The sequence below is a fragment of the Dromiciops gliroides genome, chromosome 2, assembly GCF_019393635.1.
Source record: "Dromiciops gliroides isolate mDroGli1 chromosome 2, mDroGli1.pri, whole genome shotgun sequence".
NCBI classification, from domain to species: Eukaryota; Metazoa; Chordata; class Mammalia; order Microbiotheria; family Microbiotheriidae; genus Dromiciops; species Dromiciops gliroides.
In genome coordinates this window covers 148,458,339-148,475,935 of record NC_057862.1, presented here as the reverse complement: position 1 = coordinate 148,475,935, position 17,597 = coordinate 148,458,339, and the positions used below count along the sequence as shown (strand labels likewise).

General features: G+C 41.7%; 1 protein-coding gene across 3 annotated transcripts in view; it reads right to left on the bottom strand.

The window, feature by feature from the left end:
* ANKDD1A (ankyrin repeat and death domain containing 1A) overlaps positions 1-17,176 on the bottom strand; it is a 59,982-nt gene extending 42,806 nt beyond the window's left edge. For all 3 annotated transcript variants that reach the window (XM_043980396.1, XM_043980399.1, XM_043980398.1), the window contains exons 1-3: positions 16,905-17,176; positions 7,892-7,995; positions 6,532-6,630 (exon numbers count right to left, since the gene is read on the bottom strand). In XM_043980396.1, coding sequence (XP_043836331.1) covers positions 6,532-6,630; positions 7,892-7,995; positions 16,905-16,938 — 237 coding nt within the window. In that variant the 5' untranslated portion in view covers positions 16,939-17,176. The remainder of the gene's footprint in view (positions 1-6,531; positions 6,631-7,891; positions 7,996-16,904) is intronic.
* Positions 17,177-17,597: the final 421 nt, after the last annotated feature.

The following is a 17,597-nucleotide window of genomic DNA, read 5'->3' as shown; positions in this document are numbered from 1 at the left end:
GGGATAAGTTTGAAGGGGGAAATGATATGGGAGCAGGGATATAGATCCCAACCTGTACATGCCTCACTGTCTCACTGAAAATGAAAATGGGGAGAGGTGGGCAGAGTGGCACAGTGAGGAGCACCTACTGTAGCCATGAAATGATTAAATGGGCAGGGTGTGGGAAGAGGAGAAGGGAGGGATTTGTTTTGCTCAGCTGCCCTGAGGGTCTGCATTGTAATTAGGTTATAATGACTCTAAAAGGCCAATACCTGGCACTTCCACTGAAAGCCAAGAGAGAGGGCAGAAGGCGAGCAATAATGGTTAAAGTCTTATGGCACAATTGACACAAAAAATACTAGCCAGGTACTTGAGGTGGAGAGAAAGGGAGTTTATTACTCAAAGACCCAAAGGGGGTTCTCACACCTCCATCAATGGGCAGTACCTTTAAGTATATAAGTACCCTGAAGTACCCATAAGTACTCATAAGTGCCCTTAAGTATGCTTAAGTACCCTTAAGTACCCATAAGTACTCATAGGTACCCTTAAGAATGCATAAGTACCCATGAGTACCCTTAAGTATGCATAAGTACCCATAAGTACCCTTAAGTACTCATAGATATGCTTGTAAGTATGCAAGTATATAGGTATATATATATAAGTAAGTGCTTATATATAAGTCTATAAGTATACTTATATATAAGTACATATAAGTACCCTTAAGTATGCATAAGTACTCATAAGTACCCTTAAGTATACTTAAGTACCCATAAATACCCTTAGGTACCCATAAGCACTCATAAGTACCCTTAAGTACTTATAAGTATGCTTAAGTACCCATAAGTACCCTTAAGTGCCCATAAGTACCCTTAAGTACCCTTGAGTACCCTTAAGTACTCATAGATATGCTTGTAAGTATGCAAGTATATAGGTATATATAAGTAAGTGCTTATATATAAGTCTATAAGTATACTTATATATAAGTACCCTTAAGTGTGCTTAAGTACCCATAAGTACCTTTAAGTATTCTTAAGTACCCTTAAGTATACTTAAGTACTCTCAAGTACCCTTAAGTACTCATAGATATGCTTGTAAGTATGCAAGTATATAGGTATATATAAGTGCTTATATATATAAGTCTATAAGTATACATATATAAGTACATATAAGTACCCTCAAGTATGCATAAGTACTCATAAGTACCCTTAAGTATGCTTAAGTACCCTTAAGTACTCATATATATGCTTGTAAGTATGCAAGTATATAGGTTTATATATGTAAGTGCTATATATATAAGTCTATAAAGTCTACATATATAAGTACATATAAGTACCCTTAAGTATGCATAAGCACCCATAAGTACCCTTAAGTACCCATAGATATGCTTGTAAGTATGCAAGTATATAGGTATATATAAGTAAGTGCTTATATATAAGTCTATAAGTATACATATATAAGTACATATAAGTACCCTCAAGTATGCATAAGTACTCATAAGTACCCTTAAGTATGCTTAAGTACCCTTAAGTACTCATATATATGCTTGTAAGTATGCAAGTATATAGGTTTATATATAAGTAAGTGCTTATATATGTCTTAAAGTAATAAGTATACTTATATAAGTACATATAAGTACCCTTAAGTACTCATAAGTACCCTTAAGTACCCATAAGTACTCAAAGTACCCTTAAGTATGCTTAAGTACTCTTAAGTACCCATAAGTACTCATAAGTATTCTTATGTACCCTTAAGTATGCTTAAGTACCCTTAAGTATGCTTAAGTACTCATAAGTACCCATAAGTACTCAAAGTTCCCTTAAGTACCCTTAAGTGCTCATAGATATGCTTGTAAGTATGCAAGTATATAGGTATATATATATAAGTAAGTGCTTATATATAAGTCTATAAGTATACTTATATATAAGTACATATAAGTACCCTTAAGTATGCATAAGTACTCATAAGTACCCTTAAGTATTCTTAAGTACCCTTAAGTACCCTTAAGTACCCATAAGCACCTTTAAGTACTCATAAGTACCCTTAAGTATGCTTAAGTACTCATAAGTACCCATAAGTACTCAAAGTTCCCTTAAGTACCCCTAAGTACTCATAGATATGCTTGTAAGTATGCAAGTATATAGGTATATATATAAGTAAGTGCTTATATATAAGTCTATAAGTATACTTATATATAAGTACATATAAGTACCCTTAAGTATGCATAAGTACTCATAAGTACCCTTAAGTATGCTTAAGTGCCCTTAAGTATTCTTAAGTACCCATAAGCACCTTTAAGTACTCATAAGTACCCTTAAGTATGCTTAAGTACTCATAAGTACCCATAAGTACTCAAAGTTCCCTTAAGTACCCTTAAGTGCTCATAGATATGCTTGTAAGTATGCAAGTATATAGGTATATATATATAAGTAAGTGCTTATATATAAGTCTATAAGTATACTTATATATAAGTACATATAAGTACCCTTAAGTATGCATAAGTACTCATAAGTACCCTTAAGTATTCTTAAGTACCCTTAAGTACCCATAAGCACCTTTAAGTACTCATAAGTACCCTTAAGTATGCTTAAGTACTCATAAGTACCCATAAGTACTCAAAGTTCCCTTAAGTACCCCTAAGTACTCATAGATATGCTTGTAAGTATGCAAGTATATAGGTATATATATAAGTAAGTGCTTATATATAAGTCTATAAGTATACTTATATATAAGTACATATAAGTACCCTTAAGTATGCATAAGTACTCATAAGTACCCTTAAGTATGCTTAAGTACCCTTAAGTATGCTTAAGTACCCTTAAGTATGCTCTACTTTGGAAGCCACTGCTCTAGCTCAATACAAAATAAACTTACTTTTTCCTACATAAGACTTCTTCAAATACTTGGAGACAGCTTTCAACATATGCACTGGCACATGCATGCATAAATTTGTGCACCCCTCCCCCTCCCTACTAAACATTACAGGTTATTTCAACAATCCTTTGTCAAGATTTCCAGACCTGTCCCTCCTATAAATACTCTAGTTGGTCAGAAGTGTGATGCCAATACCCTTTGACCCAGCCATACAACTATTAAGTATTTATCCCAAAGAGATCATGGAAAAGGGAAAAGGACCCACATGTACAAAAATATTTATAGCTGCTCTTTTTGTGGTGGCAAAGAATTGGAAATTGAGGGGTTGCCCATCATTTGGGGAATGGCTAAACAAGTTGTGGTATATGAATGTAATGGAATACTATTGTGCTGTAAGAAACAATGAGCAGGCAGATTTCAGAGAAACCTGGAAGGACTTACATGAACTGATGCTGAGTGAGATGAGCAAAACCAGGAGAACATTGTACACAGTATCAACAACATTGGGTGATGATCAACTGTGATAGACTTGGCTCTTCTCAGCAATACAATGGTCCAAGATAATTCCAAGGGGCTCATAATGGAAAATGCTCTCCACATCCAGAAAAAAGAACTCTGGAATCTAGATGCAGATTGAACCATACTGTTTTGACTTTTTTCTTTGTTTTTCCTTTTTCTTTTTTGAGGTTTTCCCCTTTTATTCTGATTCTTCTTTCACAACATGACCAATGTAGAAATATATTTAATGTGATTGTACATATACAGCCTATATCAGATTGCTTGCTGTCTTGGGTTGGGGAGAGGAAAGGGAAAGAGAAAATTTTGGAACTAGAAATCTTACAAAAACAAATGTTGACTAGCTGTGTGACCCTCAACAGAAAAATATTTATTTCCCCTAACACAAGACACTGCATCACATACTTAAAGACAGTTATCACATCCAGTGAGTCTTTTTTCTCCAGGGTAAAGAATCTGAGTTTTTTCAAAAATTCTTTATTCCTGGTCATAGAATCAAAGAATCACAGATTCTCAGAGTTGGGACATCAGAGGACATCTAATCTAAGCCATATCTGAAACAAGAATTCCCTTCTCTATCCTATCTAAGAAGTGGTCACCTTCTGAATACAATGGTCTATCTAAAAGTATGGAAGGGCATTTCTCAAATTGGCAGGACCAAACCCCAGGTCTGAGGGAAGGGCCGGCTCCCTTCTTTATATTAGCATCCCTTTGGATGCTGTTGTTTGGCTAGCTATAAATCCAAGTGCAATTATTTTCTCAGAAAAAATATAATGAAAGGCTTTATCAAATGCCAAATGCATTTCTGAAATCCAGTGAACATGCATATTATGTGTCAGGGTATTTGTAGATTTGGGGACAGCTAAGTGGTTTAGTGAATAGATTGCTGGGCCTGAAGTCAGGAAGACCCAAGTTCAAATCCGGCCTCTGACACTTACCAGTTGTGTGACTCTGGGCAAGTCACTTAAGCCTGTTTACCACAGTTTCTTTTTTTGTAAAATGAGCTGGAGAAGGAAATGGTAAAGCACTCCAGTATCTTTGCCAAGAAAGCCCCAAATGGGGTCACAAAGAGTTGGACACAACTGAACAAAACCTGCAGATTTACTTAGAATCATAGGATTTAGAGCCGGAGGGGACATTAGAGATTATCCAGTCCAATCCTCTAGTTTTACAAATGAACAAACTGAGGCCCAGAGATGGGAAGTAATTTTCCCTTCATCACTCCAGAAGTAAGAAGAAAAGTCAGAATTCTAACTCAGCTCCTCTTATTGGCCTTTCTGCTCTACCACAGCACAGTGTAACTGAAAGAGCACTGAAATGTCATCAGGGAACAGGATTCTAATCCCGGCTCTTCCCTAAACCTTTTGTGTGGCTTTGAACAAGCTGCTAACTATTGGTAACCAAGACTTTTGGTTTTCTCATCTACAAAATGAGAGAGTTGAATTAGTTTAGGGGTTCTTAACCCTTTCAGTGTCATGGACCCCTTAGGGAGTCTGGTGAAATACATGGATTCCTTCTCAGAAAAATGATTTTAAAAACACAGGCTTTACAGGGGCAGCTAGGTGATGCAATGGATAATGCAATGGCCCTGGATTCAGGAGGACCTGAGTTCAAATTTGGCCTCAGACATTTGACACTTAGTAGCTGTGTGACCTTGAGCAAGTTACTTAACCCTCATTGCCCTGCCCCCCCCCAAAAAAAACAACAACACAGGATTAAAAAGAGAACTGATTATATTGAAACACAGTTATCAAAATATTAATTAGCTGTGGGACCCTGGGCAAGTCATTTAACCCCCAAAACAACAACAACACAGGATTAAAGAGAGAACTGATTATATTGAAACACAGTTATCAAAATATTAATTAAAAACAATTTCATAGATCCTAGGTTAACAGACCCTAGACCAGATGAACTCCAAGAAGTTTTGTGGCTCTAACCTTCAGGATTCTTTTTAACCAACTCCTTCATGTACTTGCTTGTCACAGCAAGATCTTAGGCCATCTAGTCTAAACCACACCTGAATAACAAAGCTCTCTATCATCTGACCAATGGCCATCCAGATTTTGTTCAAAGACCTCTAGTGAGGGAGCCCATTCCAGCTGTAAATAGCTATATAATTGTTAGGAAATGTTTTCCTTCCATTAAACCTAGGTATGACTGTAGCTTCTTCTTATTGTTCCTAGTTCTGGCCTCTGGAACCAAATGGAACAAGTCCAATGCCTCTTCCATGTGGTGGGCCTTTAAATGCCTCAAGACAGCCATCACATCCTCCCTAAATGTTAACTTTTCCAGGTGAAATGTCCCAGGCCCTCTAGAGCTGCATTTGTCCATGGACCTGTCTTGTCTCTCTCTGTGTCAATCCAGATATCTATGAGTCTGTTTGCATGTGTCTATATAATTTTAAGGCACAATGGTGTTTTGAGTTTAGAAGGTGTAAATTAAATACCGCAGATTGGTGGATCAAATTCAGAGGGAAAAACCCCAAGTTTACAGATTAAGACTGACAAAATGTCAGGGGGCAGTGGATAAAGCACCGACCCTGGATTCAGGAGGACTTGAGTTCAAATCTGACCTCAGACACTTGACACTAGCTGTGTGACCCTGAGCAAGTCACTTAACCCTCATTGCCCCAACAAAAATAAACAAACAAAAAACCTGACAAAATGTTAGGAGAAGCTCTGTTTGCCAGATCGAAGGCCCAGCAAGCAAGCTGTGCCCTGAGCTTGGCCAGACAACAATCCTTTGCAATGGCTCTGGATGATCTCACCCTCTGACAAAAATCACTTAATTCACCAGGTGTTCTCTGAGCTGCAATGAATCAAACTTGTCATGCTTACTTGACAAGTTTGACAAGCAGCACGCTTGCTGCTCCCTCATTGTCAGGGCTACAACCCACTGGGCAGCCACTAGTATAAGCATTGAGATTCCCCCTCCCCACCCTGGCACACATGTCTTGAGCAACCCCTTGCTTGCAAGCCTTTTTCCTCACTTTGAAAATAAAACCTCTCTAATTCCTAATTCATCTGTCTCTGGCCTTCTCTGTTCAGCTCTGGCCATTCACAGGTTAGAGCCTGGTTCCAAACAGTTGATAAGACACAAAGAGATCTTTTTTTGTCCAGAAATACAGAGTGAGAGACCATGACCCCTCACCCCCCTGCCTACCATGTCCTTGTCATCCACAGACACTTCAGACTCCAGGAGCAGTCTCACGGCTTGCTCATGCCCAGCCCCGGCAGCCCAGTGCAGGGCCGTCCTGCCCACCTGTTCCAAGAGAACAGAGACTCCATCAACCCCAAAGCCAGTTCTTCCCCTTTCCTGGCTGTTATCCACAAACTCCAAAAATCACAGCCCATTTTTCTCTCCTTCCAGTAAGCTCCTAACTTTCTAATTCCCAGCCTCCTTTCATGCTTCTGATAATTCACTGGGGTGAAGAAGGCTGGTATAGACTTTTAAAATTGAATTCTGGGGACAGCTAGGTGGTATGGTGGATAAAGCACTGGCCTTGGATTCAGGAGGGCCTGAGTTCAAATCCAGCCTCAGACACTCGACACTTACTAGCTGTGTGACCTTGGGCAAGTCACTTAACCCCAATTGCCTCACCTAAAAACAAACAAACAAAAAAAGTTGAATATCATGTTTAGTGGATATACAAAGGATTTATCCTTGAATATGGCAGAAAGAAGTATGCAAGAGCAAGAAAAAAAAGTGACCCTAAGGTCAGAGAGGAGAGGAGAAAATAATACACAAGAGCCACTGACTGATGTGACTGAATTCATGTCTTTCTCTTTTTTTGTTTGTTTGTTTTGGGGGGAGGGTGTTTGATGAGGCAATGAGGGTTAAGTGACTTGTCCAGGGTCACACAGCTAGTAAGTGTCAAGTGTCTGAGGCCGGATTTGAATTCAGGTCCTCCTGAATCCAGGGCTGGTGCTTTATCCACTGCACCACCTAGCTGCCCCTTCGTGTGTCTCTTTAGGCTAGCTCCTACTGACCCAAGAACTGAAATGGTAGGAAAGGTAGAACAATGTCCAATTAGTCTTTCAGCCCATCACCACAGAACCTGTGGCCTAGGTAGCATGTCTCCTAAAGTTCAGGTAGGATAGGATATAATTATGTTCACCTCACCTGAGGCAGCTAGGTAGGACAGTGGATAGAACCCTGGGCCTGGAGTCAGGAAGACCTGAGCTCTGAACCTACCCTCAGACATTTACTAGCTAGTGTAACTCTGGGTGAGTCACTTAACCTTTGCCTGCCTCAATTTCCTCAGCTGTAACATGGGGAGAATAATAGCACATATCTCTCACATTGTTGTGAGGATCAAATGTGAAGATATGTCGTAAGGCGCTTAGTCAGGCACATATTCCAGGTCCAGATGCTGTCAGAATATGGTTGGGTTAGGAGGTGAAAATGAAGATCTCATTTTTCCTCCATCTAAATTCACAGATCCCCTGAAATCTGTTCATGGAACTTGGCTGAGTATACCCCAGACAAGTTAAGGGCTCCTAGAGAGAAAAAAATGACTTACGTTGTTTTTGGCTCTGATATTGACCCCCATTCCAATCAATTCTTTCATCCTTCCAATGTTGTTCTGTCGAGCTGCCTCATGGAACTGTCTCTCCGTAGGAAGCACTAAAGGAAGAAGGAAGCAAAGATAGAATGGAGGAGGCAAGCAAAGTATAAGAAAGAAGCTTTGAGTACACAGCCAGTAGACATCATAACCAAGAACCCAGGGACCAGAGAAATGAGCCGGCCCCACCTTTGGTTTTTGTCCCTCAGGAAAGTCGACAAGTGAGCTCTCCAGGCCAACTCACTCACCAGCAAGTGATCTTTGGATTTGAGAACCTAAGTAAGTCTACACTGGGTTCTCCTCCATGGTCTACTGAACCTAGAATCCAATTTCCAATGGGCATTGGCTAGGAGAGAAGACCGATAAAGGTCTTCTGGGAGTCCATGACCATCCCTTCTTAACATTAACTTCAAAAGGTTGTCACATCAAACATCCCAATTTCTCTTAACGATTCATATCAATGCAGGGCTGGCCCTCAGCAAATCACAAAGACAGAAGCGTTTGTCTTCAGCAATGCAGACCTCTCTGGTCTTCCCTGCTGCTCACTGCCTCTCCTTTCTCCTCCCCATCATTTCATCAAACTGCTTTTAGGATAAAATGGGAAACCCATCACACTGATAGATTTCCAAGAGGGGACAGCTGGGTGCTGAGGATGGAGGGCTTACAGCTGCTGCAGTTCTGAAACTACTCCACCCTCCCCCCATCCAGCTGCACCCCCTAGGCTATTAGAGAGGGTCACTAAAGAGGGTGGGCAGGGTTATGGGAGAGGGTAGGGGGCGAGGGGATGCAATGGAAGCTGGAAAAGTGACTAGTTATTATGATAGTTAATACAATGGATGCCAGCACCAGGATCCAAAAAAGATTTTGACAGGTGGCAATCCTGGAATGAATCTAAAAAGATTAAATTTAATAGAGATCCACACAATGACTTCAACAATATAAATAGAAAGAACCACCAAAAAAAAATCAAAAGCTAAGGTTGCAAAGTTATAAGCACGACCCCAAGGAAAAACTATGCGAAGACACCCCTATCCCCATTCCTTTGCAGAAGTGGGAGGTGCATGGCTGTAGTACGTTGCCTATGTTTTCAGACTTTTCTGATGTATTGATTGGTTTTGCTGATATCTTTTGTCTCTTCTTTCTTCTTTTTTTCCAATGAATTGTTTTAATATGGGTTGGCTCTATGGGATAGGGGAAAGATATTGAAAGAAATTCAGGTGATATAAAAAATACCAAAACAAATCAATAAAAATTTCTTTTAAACATTTATTAGGATTAAGTGGAAAGTTTTGCACTTAGGTTTTTAAAAAATCCACGTTACAAGTATAAGATGGAAGAAGTGTTGCCACAGAGTAGCCCATATGAAAAATACGTGGAGGTTCAGATGGACCTTTGAAAGCTCCACTGGAGTCAGTGGGGAGATATGGCAGCCAAAGACATTTAATTGTGAACTTAGATTGCACTGAGAAAGGTATAGAATGCAGAAATTGGGAGGTGACAGCTCTTCCCCCTCCCTACTCAGCTCTGGTTGGGACCATGTGGGCATCCTGTTCCATTCTTGAATCCACACTTTCATAAAGATATTGACAAACTCACCGTATCCAGAAAAGGCCCATTTGGGAAATTTGGACCTTTGGGAAAACTTTCATTGTTAGGCAGTTTTTCCTTATATCAAGCCTAAATCTGCCACTTCACAATTTCCACCCATTCTCTTCATTCTCCCTTTTGGTGACATGCAGAACAGAGTAGAGAATCCTCCCGGATTCTATGATTTTCTAGAGTGAGGGGGGAATTTTTTGTTTGTCCTATTTCTCTTTTGGGCCTTGTATCTAAAGCCCTTGAAAAAGGCCATCTATAGGGTGAGCCAAAAGTTACAATGTTTTAATAACTTTTTGAAAATTATTTTTCTTTATTTTTCACAATTTATGAGATTTGATTTTTCACACATAATGTAAATTCATTTCCTGCAAATACTGTATATGATGGTACGGTATCGTGAACTAAAACCAAAAATAATAGAGTTATTAAAAATTGAAACCCAGGGGCAGCTAGGTGGTACAGTAGATAGAGCACCGGCCCTGGAGTCAGGAGTACCTGAGTTCAAATCCGACCTCAGACACTTAACACTTACCAGCTGTGTGACCCTGGGCAAGTCACTTAACCCCAATTGCCTCACTTAAAAAAAAAAAAATTGAAACCCCATCATGACCTTTGGCCTGACCCATGCAATAAGTGCCTAACACTTCATTTCTTCTCATTCTCTTCTTTTTTTTGTTGTTTGGTTGGGGTTTTTTGTGGGGCAGTGGGGGTTAAGTGACTTGCCCAGGGTCACACAGCTAGTAAGTGTCAAGTGTCTGAGGCCGGATTTGAACTCAGGTACTCCTGAATCCAGGGCCAGTGCTTTATCCACTGCACCACCTAGCTGCCCCCTCTCATTCTCTTCTTAACTCCTTAAAATGTAGCTTCCAGCATTATCATTTCATGAGACTGCTCTCTCCAAAGTCACTCATGATCTCTTAGCTGCCAAGTCCAATGACCTTTTCTCAGTTCTCCTTCTCTTTGACCTCTCTTCGGTCTTTGACACTATTGATCACTCTCTCCTCTCTGATACTTTCTTCTATCTAGGTTTTCAGGATACCACGCTCTCTACCCTAGTTTTCCTCCTACCTCTCTGACCACTCCTGCTCTGTCTCCTTTGCTGGATCCTCCTCCAAATCATGCCCCCTAACTATAGGGATACCTCAGACTTCTGTCCTGGGCTCTCTTCTCTTATCCCTCTATATTACTTCACGTGGTGATGTCATCAGCTCCCATGGATTTAACTACCATCTCTATACTGATGATTCTCAAATCTACCTTTCCTGCCCCAATGTCTCTGCTGACTTCCAATCTTGAATCTCCAACTGCCTTTCAGACATCTCAAACTATATCCAGTGATATCTTTTTTTAATCATAAAAGTATTTTTTATTTTACAGTTACATGTAAAAAATAGTTTTCAACATTTGTTTTTAATTATGAAAGTATTATTTTACAGTTACATGTAAAGATAGTTTTCAACATTTGTTTTTATAAGATTTCTAGTTTCAAATATTTCCCTTCCTCCCTTCCCTCCCTTCCCCCCCTCCCCAAGACAGCAAGTAATCCGATATAGGTTATATATGTACAATAACATTAAACATATTTCTGCATTAGTCATGTTATAAGAGAAGAATCAGAGCAAAAAGGAAAAACCTCAAAAAAGAAAAACAACAGCACCAAAACCAAAAGAAATAGTATGGATCAGTCTGCATCCATATTCCACACTCTTTTTTTTCTGGATTTGAAGAGCCTTTTCCATCATGAGTCCTTTGGAACTATCTTGTACCGTTGTATTGCTGAAAAGGATCAAGTCTATCACAGTTGATTAACACATAATGTTGATGATTGTCCAGTGATATCTTAAACTCAATATGTCCAAAGCAGAACTCATCATCTTTCCCCCTAAACCCTCCCTTGCTTCCTACAATCCCTATTCCTGTAGAGTACTAACAGCATTCTCCCAGTCCTCCAGGTTTACAACCTAGGAGTCATCCTAGATTGCTCACTATCTCTCCCCTGCTCCCATATCCAATCTGTTGACAAGGTCTGCTGATTTCACCTCTGTGATATCTCTTGAATTCTCCCCTTCTCTCCTCTGACACTGCTACCCCTCTGAGGTGCCTTCATCACCTCACACCTAGAGCGGTACAATAACCCGCTAGTAGGTCTGCCTGTCTCAAGTCTCTCCCCACTACAATCCATTCTCCATTAATTTTTTTTTTAACTCTTTGACCATATAAAGCAGAGGTCTGGTCATGTCACACATCCCCTATTCAATAAATTGCAGTGTCTTCTATTGCCTCCAGGAGCAAAAAAAAAAAAAAAAAGGCCCTGTTTGGCCTCCAGAGCCCTTCATAGCCTTCCCCCCTCCTGCCTTTCTAGTCGTCTTACACCATACTCCCAGATGGCTACTCTTCAATCCAGGGACAAGGCATTCTATCTCTCAGCTCTGGCCATTTCCCAGAATGCTTCAACTACTGACCTCCATGGCTTTCTCTAAGTCCCAACTAAAATCCCACCTCCTCCAGGAAGCATTCCCCACCCTTCTTAATTCCAAGGACTTTTCTCTTTGAATTATTTCCCAATTATCCTGCATATGGTTTACTTTGTATATATTTGTCTGTCATGCCCCCTTCCCATTAGATTGTTAGTTCCCTGAAGGCAAAGACTTTTTGCTTCTTTTTGTATCCCCATGCTTAGCACAGTGTCTGGCACATAGTAGGTGCTTAAAATAAATGTTTATTAAATTCAATAGTTATTGTGGAAGGGTATTCACATGAGGATCTCAGGATCATCTGAAGGTTTGGATATGAATTCCCAGAGAGTTTGGGAAATTTTCCACTTAAGGAACACAGAGGTTAACTCCAAATGAAGGCAGCATGTAGAGGCCGATTTGAATGGGCACAGGGCCCTAGCAAAGGCCCCTGGAGAGCAAAAGAAACATTTAGGGAATAGAACGTCCTACCCTGGAGGATGTAAGACATGTGGTCAGCACAGTTCTGAGCACTAATAATCTGCCTGTGACAACATCACTAGACTGATAGTGCCCTTTGACCCAGTAATAGGCATACACCCAAGGAAGGGATAGAGGAAAAGGTTGCTAAAACATCAGCAAAACTGGGTAGCCCCACAAGTTGGGAAATGGCTGAATAAATTGTGGTATAGGAATCAATAGAATAATATTGTACTTTAAGCAATGACAGATATGAAGAAGTTAGTGAAATATGGAAGAATTCTAAGAACTAACATAGAATGAAGCGGGTAGAATCAGGAAAAACTAAGCAAATAAAGTTGTCGTGTGCCCACAATAATGCAAAGGGAAACAATATTGGAAAAACCATGCCCAGTTGGGTTACTGATTACGATTTCAAAGGACTCAGAGCATAATATGCCTCCCATCTCTCTCGGCAATGGTTGTGGCCTATGTTTTTCTTTTTTGAGGTTTTTCCTTTTTGCTCTGATTCTTCTCTTATAACAGACATTACCACATGTTGATTTGATTTGTTTAATTGTATTTTTTGTTCTGTTGGGAGGTAGTATGTCATTTGGCAGTGACCATGATGTTTTTAAAAAGAGCATCAATAAAACTTTTTTTTTTTAATGAACTAACAGAACTTGAGAGTTTGTGTATGTGGGGGTCCACATCACAGACTGATGTCTCTGTTAGATCAAGAAAGGTAACTTCCTGGGTCTATCAAATATTTGTTAAAACACTGATATAATATCAGATTTACTTATGTGTAGCTTTTGCTGGATTTTTTCTCTTCCTTTTAAAAATTCTTATAAGTGATCTCTCTCAAACCTGGAAGGACTTATATGAACTGATGCTGACTGAGAGGAGCAGAACCAGGAGAACATTGTACACAGTAACAGCAACATTATGTGATGAACAATGGGGATAGACTTGGCTCTTCACAGCAGTGCAACAATCCAAAACAGTTTCAAAGAACTCGTGATAGAAAATATTCTCAACATCCAGAAAAAAGAACTGTGAATTATGAATGCAGAATGAATCATACTGTTTCTACTTTTGGACTGGATTTTTTTTGTTTGAGGTTTTTCCTTTGTGCTCTGATTGTTCTTTCACAAGATGACTAATATAGAAATATATTTGATATGATGTACATATACAACCTATATCAGACTGCTTTCCATTTTGGGGAAGAGGGAGGGAAGGGGGGGGAGAAAAGAAAAATTTGGAACTAAAAATCCAGTGTAAACAAATGTTGAAAACTATCCTTATATGTAATATGTAACTGGAAAATAATAAAATTAAATTTTAAAAAATTTTTAAAAAAATAAGTTATCTCTCTAAAGGAGGGGAAGGAATACAGAAAAGAAACTAAGTGGCATAAAAACAAAGATAGCAATAGAAATCTATTAAAAAATAATAATGGGGCTGGCAGTTATGGACCTCTTCCCTTCACTGATACTAAATTCCATTGGGACAGGTAGGTGGCACAGTGGATAGAGCTCTGGCCCTTGAGTTGAGGACCTGAGTGCAAATTTTACTTCAGAAACTTACTAGCTATGTGACCCTGGGCAAATAATTTACCCCCAATTGCCTTAAAAACAGCTGGGGTGGGAACAGCTAGGTAGTGCAGTAGATAGAGCACCGACCCTGGATTCAGAAGGACCTGAGTTCAAATTCAGCCTCAGACACTTGACACTTGCTAGCTGTATGACCCTGGGCAAGTCACTTAACCCTCATTGCCCCACCAAAACACACACACACACACACACACACACACACACGCTCGCTCGCACGCACGCAGGGGCTATGCCCAGTCATCTTTGATCTTTCCACTGGACCTGGATGGCTCTGGAGGAGAGAATGAGGTTGATGATCTTGTACAGCCCTCCCTCACTTAAATCCAATTCACTGCAAGTCATGACATCACCCCAATGTCATGGTCCTCTTCAAGAAGGACAATATATCAGATTGCTTTCTGTCTTGGGGAGGGGGGAGGGAAAGGAGGGAAAGAAAAATTTGGAACTAAAAATCTTATGAAAACAAATGTTGAAAACTATCTTTACATGTAACTGGAAAATAATCAAATATTTTTATGACAAAAAAGAATGAAGGACAAACAACTAAATTATATTACTAAATGTTAGCTGGCCAGAGGCAGAATCACCCAGGTCTCTATAATCTCGATGTTTTATTATTATCAAACCCTCTGCCAAGTTGTGATGCTTGTTTGTGAACAGGTGCAAGGCCCTGGACTCCATTTCATTGTATATTCATGGACAGGTGGCTGATACAACTCAGATACAGCTGGAAAATGTGCTAGGCAACAGATCTACCTGCTAAGCATCTGTTTTTCCTTAGAATGTGTATTTTGCCAGATGTTCTATGAAGGCTTGTTGACTTGAATGATTATTCACCTCTGGAACCCCAAACAAGAATTAATTTATGAGACCCTAGATTTAGAGCTGGAAGGGACCCTAGAAGCTATAAAGTTCAACCCCCCCTAATTTTACAGATGGGTAAGCTGAGGCACATTGACTTGCCCAGGGTCCTGTGGCTAGTAAGTATTCATTGTAGGATTTGAAGCCAGTACTTCCTGCCTTGAAGTCCAGTGACACTATGCTCCCTCAAACTGCTTTCCTCCAGAATTTTGGCTTCACTGAGGGATGAAGAAGAGAGGTTGACCTCTCCTGTGGAGGTCATTTTGGAACCTGGTACACTTGTGGAAAACCTAGGTGCAGCACTGCTAGGGAAAGCTTTGTCTCTTGTTTGTTTTTTGGCAGGGGGGGGCAATGAGGGCTAAGTGACTTGCCCAGGGTCACACAGCTAGTAAGTGTCAAGTGTCTGAGACTGAATTTGAACTCAGGTGCTCCCGAATCCAGGGCGGGTGCTTTATCCACTGAGCCACCTAGCCACCCCTGAAAGCTTTGGATAGCTAGAAGACCACGTGAAGGCACTGGCCCCTGGAGGTGCCAGGGAGGAGAGGGGCTCAAAATGGGTATGGGAATAGCTCCCACGACAAATTCTGCCTCCTTAATCATTTTGTCTGTGTGGCCCTAAAACCAGGAGAGAAATAACTTCAGGGACAATGGGAGATATACTGGTCAGGGAAAGAAAGTCTTGGTATAATGCTGTGAATCTTCCTGGTCTCCCCACACGAGTCACAGATCACGGATCCAGAACTAGATGACACCTTGGAGGGCATCTAATCGGCCTCTTTCTTTTGCTAGTTCCACCAGGCTCTTTATAGCCCAGGAGTTACGATTATTTTCAGTACATTTTCTTTCTCTACAGTAGTGAACACCTCAAATGAGGACCATAGTGAAACCAGCCTTTTTTTTTTTTTTTTTTTTTTTTGCTGCTTGGTCAGCTCTGTCTCAGCCAGTCAGGTGCCAACAAGGATTGAGTACTCTCAAAAGAACCCCGGGTTGGACGCTCTGCACAAGAACCAGCAGACCCCAATGGAACAGACCGACCCAGATTCAGATCCTGCTCCAACAATCTAGGGCACTGGGTATAATCCAAGTGCAGGTGGTTTTTAGGAACCAACCTTCCCACCTACACTTTGTCAGGGTCCTTCTCATCAATGCACCGGAGCCTGGGCAAGTCGTTTGCCCTCTCCGAGTCTCTGTAAAATGAAAAGATTTCTGCTGGTCAGACCTTTGCAGTTCTAATTCTGGGGATTCTGTCTTAGTGAGCTAATGAATACAGAGCTCAACCAGGAATTCTTGGAGGTTTCTAAATCAGATTCCCTTGGGGATCATCGCTGGAGTCTTCCTTCCCACTTTTTCCATCCATTTGTGTGGCGAATCGCTCAGAGATCAGCTCAGGTCTGCCGGACTTGGCTCCCACTCCACCAGGCGTCTACGCGGTCAGTTTGCACAAATGGCTTGGGATCAGCAGGGAAAGGAATAGTAAACCAAAAAGAAGTGGAAGCCTCCCCCTCCAAGCGACTCCTCAAACCCACAGGGAACGCGCGCTTAAGAAAGCTCTCCCAGGGGCAGCTAGGTGGTGCAGTGGATAAAGCACTGGCCTTGGATTCAGGAGGACCTGAGTTCAAATCCAGCCTCAGACACTTGACAATTAACTAGCTCTGTGACACTGAGCAAGTCACTTAACCCTCATTGCCCTGCCAAAAAAAAAAAAAAAGAAAGAAAGCTCTCCCAGCATTTTCAGCCCTCCCACCTGCTCCTCTGGGAGCAGGTGAACCGCTGAAGCCGAACACCAAAACGCGCAACGGCCCAGCACTGGGGATGCTTGCTGCCCGGCCCGGAGCCGGCCCAGACGCGCTCTACACAGCGCTGCAACACAAGGAGCCTCCCGGGGGCACAGCCTCCCGCTTCCCCACCCGCCGCCTCCCCGGAGGTCGTGAAAAGGGCAGCATCCCCGCGGGACAACGCGCCCCAGACGCACGGACTCACGACAGTCATGTTCCAAGGCTAGCTGCTCCTCCATGCCCCCAGTGACGCTGCCGACGCCTGCCTCCACCGCCTCAGCTCCAGCCCCCCCGCCCCCTCCGCCCCGCTTAATGCTCAGCTCCCTGGCCTTGTCAGCAGCGAGAGAGAAGCGGAGCCCGATGGATCGAGCCTGGGCTGGGGACAATGGCCCGCAGGAATGGCTGGAGCTGGGCGCTCTCCGATCGGGAACCCGGGAGGGGCAGCTTTGCCAGTGCTGCGTACTGGGAGGGGCGGGGGCGCCTCGGCTGCATGCGGGGTGGCGGGGAACAATGTAGGCAGGCGATTGGAGATGGGAATGGGGAGGGGAGCTATGGTACGCCAGCGACAGTACTCCCGTTACCTGGGGCAGGCTTAGAGCCTGACCATCCATCAGCTGGCATCGAGCTTTACGTTTAATAAAGGTGTGGGAAATTGACCATTAGGGGCTCTCCGTTTGTTTCCTGTCTCATAAATGACAGCTCTCCTCACCTGTTGAATTCTTATTCGTCCTTTAGTAATCCTAACTCAAATGCCACCTTTCTCAGGCAGGCTTTTCTGATCTCCCAGGCCAGTAATGCCTTTCTCTCTTAGACCTCTCATTGCACTTTGTTTTGCCTATCCAAGGAGGGCAACATGTCAGGTTGTGTAATATGGTTGTCTCTGTAGACTGTAAGCTCT